The following is a 16603-nucleotide window of genomic DNA, read 5'->3' as shown; positions in this document are numbered from 1 at the left end:
TTTCTCTCCTTTGGAAGCATGGTCATCTGAAACAGACCCAGCAGTTTGCCAAGCCTCTGTTCTTCACTGGAGGATGGCACCAGAAGGAGGAAGGAGAAAAGTGCAAGCTGATCAAGGTATTAATCACTCCCAGTGTGTGAAGACTGGGGTGCGGGGAAACAATCATCCAAAAGGGTGCTTAACCACTTTGCTACTCCAGATGAATTAATTTAGAGTCAAGTTTTTTAGTTATGACTACAACCTGACTGTTAAGAGAGGCCATATCTAAACTACAATAATTGATATCTCAGAAAAGACTAAAAGTATTCCTGGCTGACTCTCAAATCCCATGCACTTCAACAAAACAAGATCTCATTTTTTCAACAGTATCGGAAAAATCCCACATCATACTTGGAGCTTACTCCAAGACTGCAGGGTCCCTAGCAGTCTAAAAATATGATCCAAAGTACTTACATTTTTTTCCACCTGTACTGGAAATTACCTTCATTTCTTTTTTAAATTAACAACTATTCTGCTGGCAAAGTAAATTAATAGATTATTTTTTCTGCTATGTTAAAGTTACATTCTCAGGTGGTGACACCTACCTGGGTTTTTTTGTTGTTTTTTTTTTTTCACTGTGCCATTTTTAAAATTTTTTGTGAGATTTTTCCTGAATTTCATTTGAACTAAAATTCCACTCATCTTCAGTGAAGAAAAAAAGATGAAAGTACAGCTATGTAAACAGCACATCAGTATGGTGTGGGCCTGGGTTTTTTTGGTTTTTTTTTTCACTGTACCATTTTAAAAAATTTGTGTGAGATTTTTCCTGAATTTCATTTGAACTAAAATTCCACTCATCTTCAGTGAAGAAAAAAAGATGGAAGTACAGCTATGTAAACAGCACATCAGTATGGTGTGGGTATGCCTGTGAGCCTGTAGGTTGTGTGATGTTACCTCTTTTTAAAGGAAGTTGTCTCTTCTGTCAGACACAGTCTTCATTAAAGATTTTTGCACATAGCAGTAATGAGGATACAAGGAAGTCTTCTGTCTTGTGCTGGCCACAGGTTCACAGGCTGTATTAATAGATAGGATTAGTGAAGAAGAATAGGTCAGAAGGCTGCAAAGCTTCTGTCCCTTGAGATTTCCTTCTTTAGATCGTTAGTCTTATTGAGAGCTCCCTTGAACACAGTGAGCAGAAACTGAGGAAAAGGCTGGAACCATTTTATTCACCACGATATTCTGGGGAAGGGCGATTTCTGCATCAGAAGCTCCACTGAAAATGTCTGTCCCGTTTTCTGCACAGGCACCCTGGAGGAACAACAACATCAGTTTTCTGACCAGAGAGGCAGCTGTAACAGAGCAAGGAGAGACCATCATAGGTTTCTACCTGTTGGCTTTAGGTAGGTATTTGGCTTGGGTGTGAAAGGAAACTCTTAAATAGATGTTGTTATCAAATTCAAAGTGATTCATTTGGGTTTTATCCCTAAAGGAACAGGATGGTAGAAAATGTAGCTTTTTCTTCAGTAATTGTAAGATCAGAGAAGTACATTTTGCTTTTGTTAAAAAGAGATCTATTATCAATGCAGAAATCTTGAGGAAAAATATATATTCAAGCCTGTAAACTTTCAACTAATGTTCATTAAGCTTAATATGTGGGTAGATAAAAGAAGTACCTTATCTGAAGTACATGTTAATTCCATCTTTTCTTGTGTTTTAGTAGCACTGAATAAATGTTCCTTGATTTTCGGAGTTGTGGCTGTTGACAGTCAGTTGGCATCCTACAATTATCTTCTGGAGAGACACAAAATATATTTTGTGGTTCTCAACTTTAATTGTTTGTATTGTTCTTGCTTTAAATGCTGGATGCATATAGAAATTGACTTCTTCAAATAGGATCTAAGTACTAGAACCTTATCCTGTGTCACAATACCAAGTGTTTCTTTTAGTTCTGCTGGAAGACAGCTATTGTAAGTGTATAACAGGGATTTGAAAATGGCACTCAGTATAAATGCACTCTGATACCACTGTAATTTTGTTTTGTTTGTTTAAATATTGTCTATTTTGGGTAGACTTATTGCCTAACACAAGGAAACTTTATGAAATTTCAAAGAGTGCAAACATGCTAGGCAATAAAAAATTTCAACTGTAAGACCTCACAGAAAAATAAAAGAAAATTTAACTTTTATTTAATCTATTCTTCTAAACAGCATGTACAAAAATGTTTCTGTTTTTAAATGATTTGCCTAACTGATTTTTTTTATTCTTAACTTATTACATATTTCAATTAACTTATTAGCCCTCTGCTTACATTTGACATTTGTGGAAGTTAAAATGTTAAATGCTAAGTATTTTAATATGTTTACATGAGACTTTCTTATTTTTATCTCTAGAAATTGAGGAAAGTTGTGCTTAGAACAAAACCAGAGATTCTAGTAGGAATATATATGGCTTCTATCTTAGGAGAGTGGCTGTAAGGTAAATCAGAGGTATTCCAATTTATCCTCACACTGTTCACATCTGTGTATCCCCTCGTGAATGGCTGGGAAATGTCTGCACCATCAGCTAAAGAATTAAGCAGTTGCACTTAAGACTAGAAAGAACATCCTAGGTCAGCAAGGCCAGTCCCCTGCAGAGACAATGTATAATCTCATTTGCACAGCTATTATGCTCTCTCATATAACTGGCTAGGGATTTTTTTTGGTGTTATCACTCTTCCAAAAGCATATTCCTGATTTTGTTTCTCTGTTGGATAGGAGCTTCACCTGAATTCTTAGCTAAAGTGATCATAACATAGCTTTATGCAATTTTTGGTCATTCCTTTTAATTGAAATAAACTTTTGCTTGTGAATGACATCCTATGGCAAATCTATGTTCCTGAAGGAACACTCATACTTTGAAGTCTACCTCTGTATTCCTATATTAAGCATTGAGGGAATTTTATTTTGTTGGTTGGTTGATTGGCGGGCAGGGGATAATTATATTTATTTATCTCCTCTCATAAGATCTTGTCCCCTGTCATCCCAGCAGCCTTATAGCCAGGACTGAATACAGCATCCAAGCAGGGTCTTGCCATCACTATTCACATTCATATTTACCCTCTATCAATTCTTCTGATCCCTTCCAGTATTGCCTCTGCATCACACTGCTAGCTCAGACTTCTTCCATCAATCAATTAGCAGAAATGTTCTCCTCTGCTGCTTCTTGCTAGTGATCTCACATCCTCTAGCAAATATCTAGGTGCCTGAGCCTTTAGGCTATTGGGGTTTAGTTTCTTCAGATCCTTCAGCCAAGCTTACAAGTGCTTTGCATGCCATAGCTGCTGTTCTTTTAACTTACCTCAAGATCCAAAACTTAAGTTCCTTTTCTTGCAGAGTATGTACAAGCAGCAGGAGCACTACTCCAAGTGTAGTGTAGATCTGGTTAAAATTGATGGATGTACCTTTTGGAAATGATAACTTTTGAAAAAATCTGTTAGTTATACATAAATCAAGAAAGGAAAGTCCTAATTTCTTTTCAAAGATCTACTGTCACAGTTCTGCAAGCACTAGCCACAGCAATTTATAGTTATTAGTTTTGTGTACACCAATAACTCATTCTATCCAGGGAGCTGTGATGTGGTAGAAGTTCTCTGTCATATAGACACTCTCTTGTCCTTCTGGCAGCAGAGAAAAATGGCCAGTCCATGTGCTAGCTTCCTGTACCTCTGGTGCTTTAGGGCTCTGGCAAGACAGCACACGTTGGCAGGAGTCTGTGGATACGTCCCTACACAAAGCCCCAAAGATGTTAATATTTTATAGTCTTGGGTTTTTGATGCCTTGGAAAATGGCTTCAATGATTACACTTTGGTAGTTACTAAATGTTTTCTTCTCTTTTGAATTTAAGTGTGGCAGTGCAGCTTATTGCAAATTCTGATGTACGTTTCCAAAACCAAGGAGATGTATGTGATTGGTAGTAGCATGTATCCAGAAGATGAGGTTCCTCTGAATCTCCTCACCTTCGCAGGATGAAGTCCTAAAACCCTAACTACATTTGGCCAAGTCTTCCCAGAGTCATTCATCTTGACAGAGCTCATGAATATCCAAGAGCCATGGTCTAACACCTTTTGCTGAGATAAGGCTTCTGTGTGTCCCCTCCTGGAAATTCCCACAGGTGACAGGTAGCACAGCTGTCATTTGTGACAGACAGGACACTGATGTATGTGTTGTACGTGGTAGAGCAGCCAGGCAGTGTTGGATCCAGGTGAGAGCTCCTCAGCACCCTGCATGGGAGCCTGAGTGCAGTGGTGTCACATGATGACACCACCAGCAAACCAGCAGGAAGCGTGTGGTGCATTTTGCAAATGCTGATGGACTTTGAGATCACTGCTTCTTGACACCCAAGCTACTGTTCCATCGTTCTCCTTGTTAATGCTGTGGCCAGGGGATCAGCAAAGTGGGGGGAAGGTGCAATGCCTGTTCAAGCAGTGATCCACTCTTAGAGGGACTATCTGCAAGTGATAGTAACTGCTGTGTTACCCTGTGCCAGGTCACCTGCGTCAGCATCCTCTTTCTGAAGGCGGCAGTCTGATCCCATCCTTCCCTTCAGTGAGCTCAAAATTGTCTCCAACAGACAGGTGAAAGCTTGTCCTGCTGCTGGGATTACATCTGATCCCTTTTTGCCTATGCCATAAGTGGTGCAGTACTGTGGAAAATCCTTGTACAGTTTAAATTATGAGGTACAATTTAAAAGCACTGCCCACTGCTGCTGGCTTCTAGACATGGAGAAAAAATATAAAGCTTTTTTTGCTTCATAATTATTAACTGGAATTCTTAAGTTGGGTTGTTTTTTTCCTGCATTTATGCAGAATTGTTCAACGTAATTTGTTCTTTGTTTGCTTCCCCTCGTTTCACTCTTATCTGCGCCTGTTAGAGTAAATACAAGGCATAAAAGGACATTTTATGTCAATAGGAGAGAGTATTTATTAGAGGGCAAATTCTGACATTTTGTGAGTGCTTCCATCAGAAAGGCATGCTGAGTGCATTACCAATCCCATCAGAACTGATCACAAGATCTAAACATGTCTTTAAAAGGCACACACTTCTGAATGGTAATAGTAAACTGTTACTTGACAAGTGACAGAATGAGTGTAATTTTTGGATTTTGTTTGACAGATACATCTGAGAAGGTGGGAAAGGAAATAAGCTATTCACAGAACATTCATCCCCAAAATGATTGCATTTATTGAACAAATAATCTGTCCATGCTTTGTCAAGTCTAAAACAAGATGACTCTTTTCCTTCCTGCCAGAACTGGCAATATGCCCTGGACAGGATATTGTGTGTGTATAATTGGCAGCAAAGACTGAAAACAGAGTAGGGTCATATCACAGTTGCAATAGTTAATGACAGCTTTGCAAATTCTCTGGATTTTATCACTGTTTTAATTAAAGTTTTCTGGACGGAAAATCTTTTGCAGCAAGCCTCTTCTGATAGGCATTTATGCTTGTGTATGTGTAGTTGTGTAAGTAACTGATTTCATTCATGCCTGCTCTGCATTAAGATGCTCAATCCAATTTCGTCCTGGAGGAAGGTTATTTGCTGAGGAAAGAGCTTAGTTTGTCTTGTGACACTGAGCCTCACCTTTTGCTCTCACTTCTTGAGTTCTTCCACTTAAGGCTTCATATGTATTTTAAATTGCATATGGCTGAGTTGTAACACACATTTTTCTATTTCAGTCTTGCCAAGTTTTACAAGTAAAGGCCCTGCAACAATGTCTAATAAGAGCAAGTCTAAGTAGAAGACATAATATCCTATTTTGGCTGGGCACAGGTGAACTAATCTGTTGGAAATGTGGATGACCAGCTCAGAGCTATCAATTCAATTGTGCCAAATTTAGTTCTTTGGAAAAATGTTAACAAGGAAACTGTATGCAGCCTCAGGTGCTTATTGCTTGTTCAGTGACCATCTCAGGCACAAGAGAAAAAAATAGGGCATGTCTGAATGCACAGGATGGAGTGATTTGACAGAAATATTTTTAAAATTACAATGTACTTTTTCGATATTCTGAGAGTCAAACAATCTCAGTGTTCTCAATTGCTTTCAGCAGAAAGATTTTCAGTCTCCTTAGTCACTCTTTTCTGGCTACTTTTCTGGTGCTTTGTTTGCATGGGCTGGTGGGCATCACTCTGACACAGGAGTTTGTGAATAGCTGAAGGGCTGCCAAGCAAGCTGGTGAAAGTCAGCTTGCTTGGCAGCTCTTCTATCCCAAGAAATCATGGATAACAGCACCAGACTTCCTTGTGGAGTGCTTTTGACATCTGTGGATTAAAATGCTCTCTTAGACAGTGTTATTCCAGGAGAAGGATTACTACTGAATTATATAGGGGTGATACAACATTTTTAATACTGCTGTCCATCCAATTCCTCCTACCTCACAATATTTGAAAAACTACTGAAGTATTTGCATATTATCTGTGTATTTTGCCACGTCAGAAGATCTAGCATCTCTCTGATGAACCACTCAAGTCAGACTGTGCTTATGGGAAAGATGTGGTGATCCCTCTCTGAACCTTATGCTGGGTAGCAGTGCTCAGTTTCTACCTAGCTGCTATTTTTTTTTCTCTCTTGCCACATTTTGACCTCACTTGAAATCTGCCATTTTTTCCCCAGTATGCTTAGTATCCCCTTAGTATGCTGGGTTTGGATTTTGGGGTTGGTTGGGTTTTTCTGCATACTCTTACAAGTGAATATTAGTAACAGCTTGCCAAAGATGGACCAAGTTCCCCCAGTTGTTTATTTTCTATCTTCTGTTTTACTGAGATAACACCTGGTAACATGGAGGCACTTCAAAATTCAGAGATTTCTTTCTGGGCTCTTGGTCTACCTCTGATGTCCCTGAGGCACACACCACCTGAAATGGAGTTGAGGAGATCTCTGCCCTCACTGAGAGTGTCACTGCTATTGCTCTGCTTGCCTTGAATTTTCAACATTCTTCCCTGTGATGCTGTCAGGGCTTGGGGGAGGAAGGGAGAGGGGTTGTTTGTTTTGAGCTGTTCTTTTGATTGGGGTGATTTTCTGTTTCGGGATGGTCTGTTTGGGATTTTTAAAGTCAGTTAGTCAGTCAATACAGGCAGCAACTCAGACTAGCACATGTATCTGATGGCACAGAGATCCAGTGTCCCATAGTCACTACTCTAGTTGACAGCACTTTTATGTGACCACTGACTTTGTTATTGTGGGATGGTCTGTTTGGGGTTTTTAAAGTCAGTCAGTCAATACAGGCAGCAACTCAGACTAGCACATGTATCTGATGGCACAGAGATCCAGTGTCCCATAGTCACTACTCTAGTTGACAGCACTTTTATGTGACCACTGACTTTGTTATTGCATGGTTTACTAAGAATTTATTTTCTTCTGGTTTGGTAGTTTTGTTTTGGGTTTGTTTTTTTTTGTTTGTTTGTGGTGGGTTTTTTGTTTGTTTGTTTGTTGGGGGGTTTTTTGTATGTTTGTTTTTTGGGGTTTTTTTGGGTTTTTTTGGTTGGTTGGTTTTCTTTAATCTGAATTAATATGGTCTACTACCCAGACAAACCATTTTAAGGACTGGATATGCCACCGCAGGTTCTCCATTGCTTTGCTTTGCTTAAAATACTGTGCCTACCTGCAGAAATAGTACTTGCTCTGTAACCTTATCTCCCTCAATGCTTCCCTCATCTCCAACCTCCGTTTGTGAACGTAGTTTCCAAAAATGATCACAGGTACCATGTCTCTCTCACCTCTCATTACCCTAAAATGTGCAGTGTTGTTTGATGTGATGTTTTGCTCAAGTTCTTCCTTAAGACACTTTAACTGAAAACTCCCTTATCCTCCAGGCTAGGGGGAATTTGCTGTGTATATCCCCAGGAAGGGCAGGTGTCTGACACTGTGAGGGTAGCCCTCCTATCCGAGGTGCCATTTTATTTTGTCTGCCATTTTAGCACTATTTCTTCTTATGGACATATTTCATACCTACTGCCTCGATAACTAACCTTGCAGAGAGTAGAACCAACATACACAAACAACACAACTCCCATGTTTGCTTTGCAGGCTATTCTCGTTCCTTCCCAAAGCCTTCCTCCCCCATTGCCCTGCTCTGCCTATTTATAGTACCTAGACTCAAACAAAAGTCAGAAAATCCCTGAGCTAAAGTGCATGCAGTTGTTCAAAACAAGACTTGATTAAGAAACATTGTCATCTAGTGGCCAGAACAAGATACATTTATTTTTGCTGATCTTATAACAAGATATATATAGAATGCATGTGTGTATCTCAGGGTATCACCACACCAGTGATTATTTCTGATCAATACCATATGCTGACATTTCAGCTCTTGCCAGTTCAAATACTCTTCAGTAAACCATGGGCATTTACTAAACAAGGTGAAGCAGCAGAAGCTGGGCAATGTTGCAAGAAGCTATTAAAAGTAAATTGCTCTAAAGAAGAAGTAGTTCATAGAGCTATACAGAGGCTGTCCCATCAACCACCTCCCTCCCACTCCAAAGTACTGAGAGCACCTCACCAGGAGATATATGCTCAGTCTCTTTCTTTAAGGAACACATGCCTTGCTGATTGGCATTTCAGCTCCTGAGACTCCCACATGGCCTGGAGATGGAGAGGCAATTTCCTCCCCTCCCTTTCTAGTCACAGCAGCCTGGCAGTGAGGTGCTGGATTCTTGACATTGAAGCTGCGCTTCCCAAAGGAAGGCAGCTGCCCTCTTGCTACAACGTGAAACCTATCAGCCATCTTTCATAGCACAGACTCCTTTGAATACCCAGATATGCTGTGCAGAGCCATCATGTCTCATCCCTCTTTATTGTGTTTGTTCATCTCTTGCTGGGTCAATATACAGCATCCTTATTCTGGGGTATCTACTGTTTGTGCCTGGGCAGTGGGCTGTGGGGCAGCTCTTTTCTCCCTCACCTGGTAATATTGTAACCCGGCATAAGCCACCACGTGTTGCATTCCCTATCCTGTCATCGGCAGCAGACACTCAAAAGAGGTCATGTCTTGCTCTACCTTGCCAAGGTGAAGTGGGGCCACCAATGTCAGAAGTGGCAGAGCTGGTTTGTGGGATAGAAGCAGGAGCCAGCAGACAGCCAGGGGCTGCCTGACCTGCTGCTCAGCCCTCCACCCCCTTAACTGGCTAAGCCACATTTTCAACAATGAACCTGACACTTACCAATATGCTTTCTGTTAAAAGTCATTCATCTCTACAGATCCACGTAATTTCAAAAAGTGGGATGCAAGCCACCAGGGTCTTGCACTGAAGGGCAGAGCAATAGATGTGGACATTTGGAAACTCTAGGTCTCTCCAGCAGAGTGTCTGACTTTCACCAGCTTTACAGTTATCTCCCTTGTGTTTTACTCACATATTTAGACACATATAAGTCTGGCATCTCTGTTCCTGGAGAGTAAGAGAGAATGCAACTTTCTGTAAAATTAAATAAAAGAGACTTTGAAGTTCTATTCCAAACATTCTCTTCATATGGATTATCATGTGCATTACTGAAAAATATTCCCATCTGGGACAGACTTTGCTGCAAGGAGATCCTAGATTGTTCCAAGAGAAGAAACCTAGCTGTATTAGCTGCACTTTTCTAAGGAGAACTGATAAAGCAGCCCTCTGGCTACGTGCATGAACTTTCTGTATCCATTATCGTATATGGGGAACTTAAACAGCTGCAGATTTTGGCAGATTGTTTGTAGTCTCTGCTTCACTCTCCCAATTTTTCTTCCTTCCTATTTTCCCAGGTGTAACACTTACAAGTTTCATCTATCCATTTAAAGAAAAAAACTTTAGGGAAAAAATCCACTTTAAACTCTTAAATGGCACATCTTCAGTAGGTACAGCAACAGATTTTTGTGTTTGTTCTGTTTTATTGCCCTTAAATGGCACATCTTCAGTAGCAACAGATTTTTGTGTTTGTTCTGTTTTATTGCTGCACTCAATTACTCACTTGCTCCTATTTCTGAAATGTACTCAGCTGCTCAGAAAGGTTTCATGCATAGTTTTCTAGTGGATTTTCTGGCTAAACATACTTCCAATGGAACAAAAGGGAATTTTAGAAGATATATGATAAATTTACAGACTCAACAGCTTCTTTCTTTATTTGCTTTTTGATTTCATAGAATCGTAGAATGGACTGAGTTGGAAGGGACCATAAAGATCATCAAGTCCCATGGATTTAATTTTTTTTTCCAGGTTGGTTGTCTTGGTTTGGAAACAGCATTGTGATTTTTGTCCTGTATAAGCAAAGACATCTTCTGCAGCCCACCGACTACCTCACATTTAACTTGGCAGTGTCAGATGCCAGTATCTCTGTGTTTGGTTATTCACGGGGCATCATTGAAATCTTCAATGTCTTCAGAGATGATGGATTCATAATCACGTCGATATGGACTTGCCAGGTAAGACTGGATTACACTTAATTAGACAAAAGGGATGTGGCGTGTGCTGTATATATTTATATATTCTATATATAAATATTTCTATGCGTGTGCTGTATATAAATAACAAGACAGCACCCAAAGCATGAAAAGAGGTAGTCACTAACCTTTCCAAAGGAGTATGTTCTCTTTTGTTACACCTATAAATCTATGTATTTGATTGGTGCTTCACCAATTTTCCATGGGTTTTTTTCCTGTGTATTTGCTACAGTTCTTACTAGTTCGGTGGTTTTTACTTCATGCCAGAACTTGATTCACACTCATGTTGGAAAATCAAGGCATAGGCTGTGCTTGTCTTCAGGTCACCTGAAGCCAACCTGGTTGTTGCTTTAAGACAAATGTTAAAGTGCCAATGTCGACTCCTGCTTGACAAGGCGTGTAGAGCAAAGCCTCCACACAGCATTTGGGCATAACCGTACATTTTAGCATGCAACGTTTTGCACTAAGTCAGTTGTAACTCTTCAATCACATTTCTAAACTCTTGGTTGATTCATTCCCTGTGGTGGAATGAGTGATTTAACTTTATGGCACAGTCATGATCTTGGAGGCAGCTCTTTGTTGGAGTACTCAGAAAAAGTTATTACTATTAATTCCAAAACATACCTGTGTGGGCAGAATATAAATGCACCCTATGGACAGATAAGCACAAAGCTGGCTCCCTGGTGCTTTCAACAACATCTGCGAGAAAGATTATACTCTGTTTCATCAAGGAATCAAAAATCTGAAAATGACAGGATAGCCTACGGCAAGGTGTAAGAAAGATCATGATGAAGGAAAAGGGAGAGAAAAATAATCCTCTTTTCTTGGAGGCTTGGTTTTTGTTTAAGGAGGAAGTTGAGCTATTATGCCACATAGATGAAAGAACACTTACAGGTCATGTCCCCTCCATTTCAATAAAAAGGTTCTGTTCATGCAGAGAGGAAGACTTCCTGTAGGAGACTGATTAACCTAGGAGCTGTAGCTTGATCTAAAAAATGATTATTTTATTGTTTAAAATGTATCTCTATAGTCATTTGGCAGAAAACAATTTATCAAAATGAAGCTAATTATTCCCGCAGCAAAATAGCACTCTTTCTCTAATGAGATCACCTACAGTTGCAGTCTAAGGTCTGTTGAGCAGAAACTCTGAATTTTTTCATTAATGGAAAACTTTGAAGTCACCAGATAAATAAACACATACCCAAAAACTATAAGATTCACACACATACTCAGAATTAAACAGATGCATATTTCTCCCCCCTTTTTCAAGGAAGGTTGGAGCTATGACTGAGAAAGGAAAGGTAAAATCTGCATCTCCAGGTTCAGTTCTAGCTTTGTTGCAGATTTCCTGTGTAAGACAGGGTAAGCTATTCAGTGTGAGATCCTGACCCTAGGTCAGTGGCGTAACTTAATGCTTACGACTCACAAGATTGAAAGAAGTAACATTGAATGACCTTTCTGCATTCCTACTCCAAGCTTTTTCAGAGTCCTCTCTCTACTGTGGCTCCTTTTTTTGGGCTGTAAAAACCAGTACACAGAGGAATTGGCAAGGAATGGCACACTCTGTCTCTGCATCTTGGTTTGCATGGGAACTTCAGCAGCCTTACAGATTTCTTTCGTGAGGCTTTTGCCTGGGACTCCCTCTTTGGCTGACTTGGAGCTACTAAGTCTTGTTATGATGATCTGACTTTTTTTTATTTCAAGGTTTAAAAATATTGGAATAGAGAGGTGCTTAAACTTTGTGAGATGGATGTGTGATTAATCTTGCTGTACGTGAACTGCCTTTTCAAAGGGAGAAGTGGTCCATAACATTTTTAGAGTACAGATATTTTGTTGGTCAGTCTGTGTTAAGTAATTGGGTTTGTGTCTTCTTTTTAAACAGTATTCATATGTAAAGTTTGAATATCAAGCAAAGTTTTAAGGTATTGGGATCCAAAGACTTTGTGTAGGACACTAATAATGCATTGGCTTTTCTTGACACTCTGATTTGCAAAACATTAAAGTTTCTGTATGCTCTAGAGGGTAACAGTAACCATTCCAAATATGAATTTATACTGTTATTAATACTAATTAAAATGAATGATAATCTAGAAAAGTCAGTTTCTACTTTGAATTAAGTTTGGATTTATTGTGGCTTGTTGAGTGCCCAACCTGGTTGTGGGTTGTTGAGAGAACGGCATGTAGGATTCCTGTTTCCATCAAGATTTTGTGCTGTCTTGGAGAACCTCAAAAACATGTGTAAAGCCTGACATCATCTTCTTGATTAATACACTTGACAAAACAGAAACCAGTGATGAAAAAATTGGTTATGGAAATAGAGTGGCTGGATTCTAGTAAGAATACTGTGCAGAAATAGCAGGAAGCTTCTGTGAATTTTAAAAAAAAGGTGCAATCTTCCGTGTGTGTAGACAGCCAGCACAAAAGTAATTCTGAAAATGTTTAATGTTGAACAGCAATAGTGTTTTGATTGCTTCTAGTTTTACTAGAAGGAGTCTCCCAGGTAGAACATGAGGAATGAGGGCCTTTGTGCCATGAAAGTGAAGCCCATGCTTTCTGTCAGGGTCAGCTGAAGTCGGTGTCTCTGGCTCTCCTCATGCACTCAGGCTCCTCTGCAAGTACCTGGTGGCACTTTGCAAACATGAGCATGGCTCTTTCCTTAGCATGGCCTATGTGTTTTCCCTTATTTGGTTTTCTGTCACTGTCTGGTTCACTACACATTTGCTCCTCATGTGTTTTCCCTTACTTGGTTTGTTTTGCTGAGTCCAGAGACAGCCTTATTTGGTTTTCTGTCACTGTCTGGTTCACTACACATTTGCTCCTATTGATCAGTTTCTGCTGTCAGGAATGCTTAAGAAAATTTGATTTTCCCAAGCTAGCCTGTCATTTCTGTTTATGAAGAAATTTCATGAGCTCACCTCACTTAATCCATCTAACTATTTTGTTTTCCTCTTACTCGGGTCTCCTTCTGTGCCCTCAGGTAACATTTTTCAACATTAAGGTTCACCATCCTTGGCTGCCACAGTTGAAGGGAGTGGGGGAAAGACAGACAAAGAGCACTTCTCTCAAAACAGCCTGATCTTTGAAAACTCTCTGTAACAAAAGATGTGTCTCCATGTACCTGGACAATCTCACTGCATACCTGCTGAAAGGGACAGAAAGGAGTAATCCTGTTTGTCTCCTCTGTATGGAAGAAAGAATACTTTTCTTTCTCATGCCAAATATTAGTTTTTGAGTCTGACAGGGCTCTTCTCTCAGGAATGAGGTTACATGGTACATCTGTATCCAAATGCTGCCTCTGCTCTGTACAAATACAGTTTTCCAGTGGTGGCTTTTGGAATCTGCTTTCACTTTTATACCTCTGCTCTACCACTGTCTCGTTCCTGAACTGGACAGAGGAAGGACAGTCAGTCTCTGGCACATGCATTTTTTTAGCCTCTCCCAGTATGATCAGTAAATAAGCTGGTTCATATGGTGGATTTCAGGTCAGGGAATGTAACCCAGTGACCAAGAGCCATCTGTCCCCCTATTAACCATATTCCTAGTGAAAAGCTATCTCAGAATATATTTTTGTCCTTCACATATTTTTTTTATTTGTATGTTCTGCTAAACCAGAAGTTGCAGTGAAACCTGCAAGTAACATTGTGTGCAAATGTTCATGTAGAAAGTAGAGAAATACTCATTCTCAACAGGCAAATATGGCTTCTTCTGAACTTTATCTATCAAATGACAGAAAGTTTTTCTTGCATTTTTTAATCACGTGGCAAATACAACAAAAGATACAGATTTTAGGAAGCCTCTAAATACAGGGAAAGGATTAAAACCTCTCTGGACAGGTTCATTGCAGTCATATCTGAAAACCAGAATGGACTATGGAGTGCCTTAGAATTTGAAATCCTTTTACTTCATAATCCTGGTACTTCAGTTTAAATTAGTTTCCAGTAGTTCACTTTTCCAAGTTTTTAAAATTATTTTTGATAATACAGTTTGGTTATTTAAAAATTAATTTTTCAAACACTTAAAGGTTTTGCTATGAGGATCAAGAAAACTGACTGCCCTTACCACATGCTCACTCTGTTGGCATAGGCTTCTTTTAAAATATAAAATTAATTTCTTATTTCTGACTGTTTTGTACGTATGTAAGATGTGTCTGGGCTGTGCACCCCAGAGCACAGGGTGGGTATCTCCAGGTCACAGACACACCCCATGTCCCTGATGTGCTGACTGACGCTGTTACCACAGATGCACTCACCCCCCCAGTGTCAGCCTAGGTATTCCCAGTCCATCTGGCCAGCCAGATGGTGCCTGAACATCCCCAGCAGATCTGTCTCTGCACAGAAACATCCTCTGGAGCAGCCGTTTTTTAAAAAAGTTCCACTTTGAGGTATTAGAGAACGCCTGGGTAGCTTGTGTGACAGGATCCAGCTCACACTGATTCTGTCCCTGCAGCCCGCCCTCACCATCACAAGGGCCAGCCTTCCAGAACCTGCCTTCAGCCTCTCAAAGCTGCTTCATGTTGTGCAGAATAATAAAGACACTGAGGGGAGCAGAAGAGAGAGAAATGACTGTTTCATCCTGTGGCTGGGTTTGCTACAAAGCAGGGAGGAAATCTGCTTTTGAATCCTGCAGTGCTTCCATCCTTCACGCAGCGCTTCTTTACTCCTGTCTGGCATACCCTGGACAGGAGCACGTGGCAGTGTGGTGGTCAGCAGTAAGCTCCACACTGCACATAGGTACTGCTCTACTCTGTAAGCCCTAATGTACTCATGCACAATTTGCCTGACAGCACCAGATGTGTGGAGTCCCAAAATGGGCATCCCAAAAAGGCACGGTGTGGCCAGGGAATCAGAATTATCTGGAAGCACCAGACTTAGTGTGTATGCATTGAGGTGTAAGTGGCCCACGGATGTCTGGGATTTCTTGCACTTTAGCAGATTTTCCAGATTGTGGTGGTGTAGCTGATCAAGTTGCCATCTGAAATCCCAGATAAATAGGGATATCTGAGAAAAGCTAAATTAGACGTGCAAAATCCCTGTTTTAACAATGCTGCTGTTGGACAAGGAGGTTTCCCTTCCCTCCAATGGATGTCTGACACTAATGTAGGGAGCCTCTTTTAGTCTCTAGCCCCAGTATTTGCTTTAGCAATTGCTGGGCACCCCCTTTTAATGAATAGTCCTGGGTCTGTATTCCAAAGCGAATCCAGCTCTCCCACAGAGTCCACAGGGGTAAAAGGGTAATGGGTCAGCAATCCTGCTTTTTGCAGTGACACTGATAATTTTTGAAAGGCCTTGTACAGTTAAGGGAAGGAAATGGCTGTGAATACCAAGGAATCACAATCTTTTGTGTTGAGAAGTAAAATATGAAAAATCAAGCAGAGGGTGGAACATGTCCATCCCCTTGTTCTGTTGGCTCCCTTAGGAGCCTCATTTGCTCACCAGCTTTGCCACCTCCAATCTAGGAGCAGAGCTCAGAGCCATAGCCCTCCTCTCTGCAGGCAAGTGACCAAAGCCTGCAAAGCTGAGCACATTGCCCTTGCCGCTTTTTGGAGATTCAACTTCCAGCCACTCCCTCTTGCTAGCACCTAAAAAACTCCAGTATTTTGGGTGCTATTAAATATCTAGGGCGTTCTAAGAAATGATGTCCACCTTTTGAAAAAATTAGAACTGAATATCTGAAACGCCAAAAAGAAAATTGCAACAGTAGGAAATGCTGAGAAAAGTGTGATGAAAACACATGGGCTCTTTTCAGAAGTTTTGAGGGCAGGGCTTTTAATATTGAATAAGTTCTTTTGCGTTTTATTGATAGCATTTCCTTTCTCAGAACATGCATTTATCTCTTTTCCTATACATAGATTGTAAAATATTGCTAAATCTTGTCTGAGGAGGAAACAGAGAATTAATACCTTCCTCTTTTGACAAAATCTTCTGGAAATTGTCTGATAAATCAAAAACTCTAAAGGCATTTATGTTCTTATAAACAGAGTAAATTTGGAGCACATTGATTTCTGTTCATTTAATATAACTTATCAAACCAACCAATTGTTTATGTAGCTAGACTATTGACTCTCTTGACTTGGTTCGTGATTTTATGTGTTTTATAAATACCAAGAGAGTATTACTTTGTGTGGAGTGGTGCTCCCTCACATTCTGGGGAGATGAGAGACCAGTGGTAGCTCCACAGTCCGTGT

At 40.2% G+C, this 16603-nt stretch overlaps 1 protein-coding gene across 1 annotated transcript in view; it reads left to right on the top strand.

The window, feature by feature from the left end:
- Positions 1–1258: 1258 nt before the first annotated feature.
- Positions 1259–16603, top strand: part of LOC120506878 (opsin-5-like) — a 30252-nt gene continuing 14907 nt past the window's right edge. The window contains exons 1-2 of the mRNA XM_039718972.1: positions 1259–1379; positions 10196–10401. Coding sequence (XP_039574906.1) covers positions 1259–1379; positions 10196–10401 — 327 coding nt within the window. The remainder of the gene's footprint in view (positions 1380–10195; positions 10402–16603) is intronic.

The sequence above is a fragment of the Passer montanus genome, unplaced genomic scaffold (genome assembly GCF_014805655.1).
Source record: "Passer montanus isolate IOZ18808 unplaced genomic scaffold, ASM1480565v1 scaffold40, whole genome shotgun sequence".
Lineage (NCBI taxonomy): Eukaryota > Metazoa > Chordata > Aves > Passeriformes > Passeridae > Passer > Passer montanus.
This window is presented reverse-complemented; position numbering and strand designations above follow the sequence as displayed.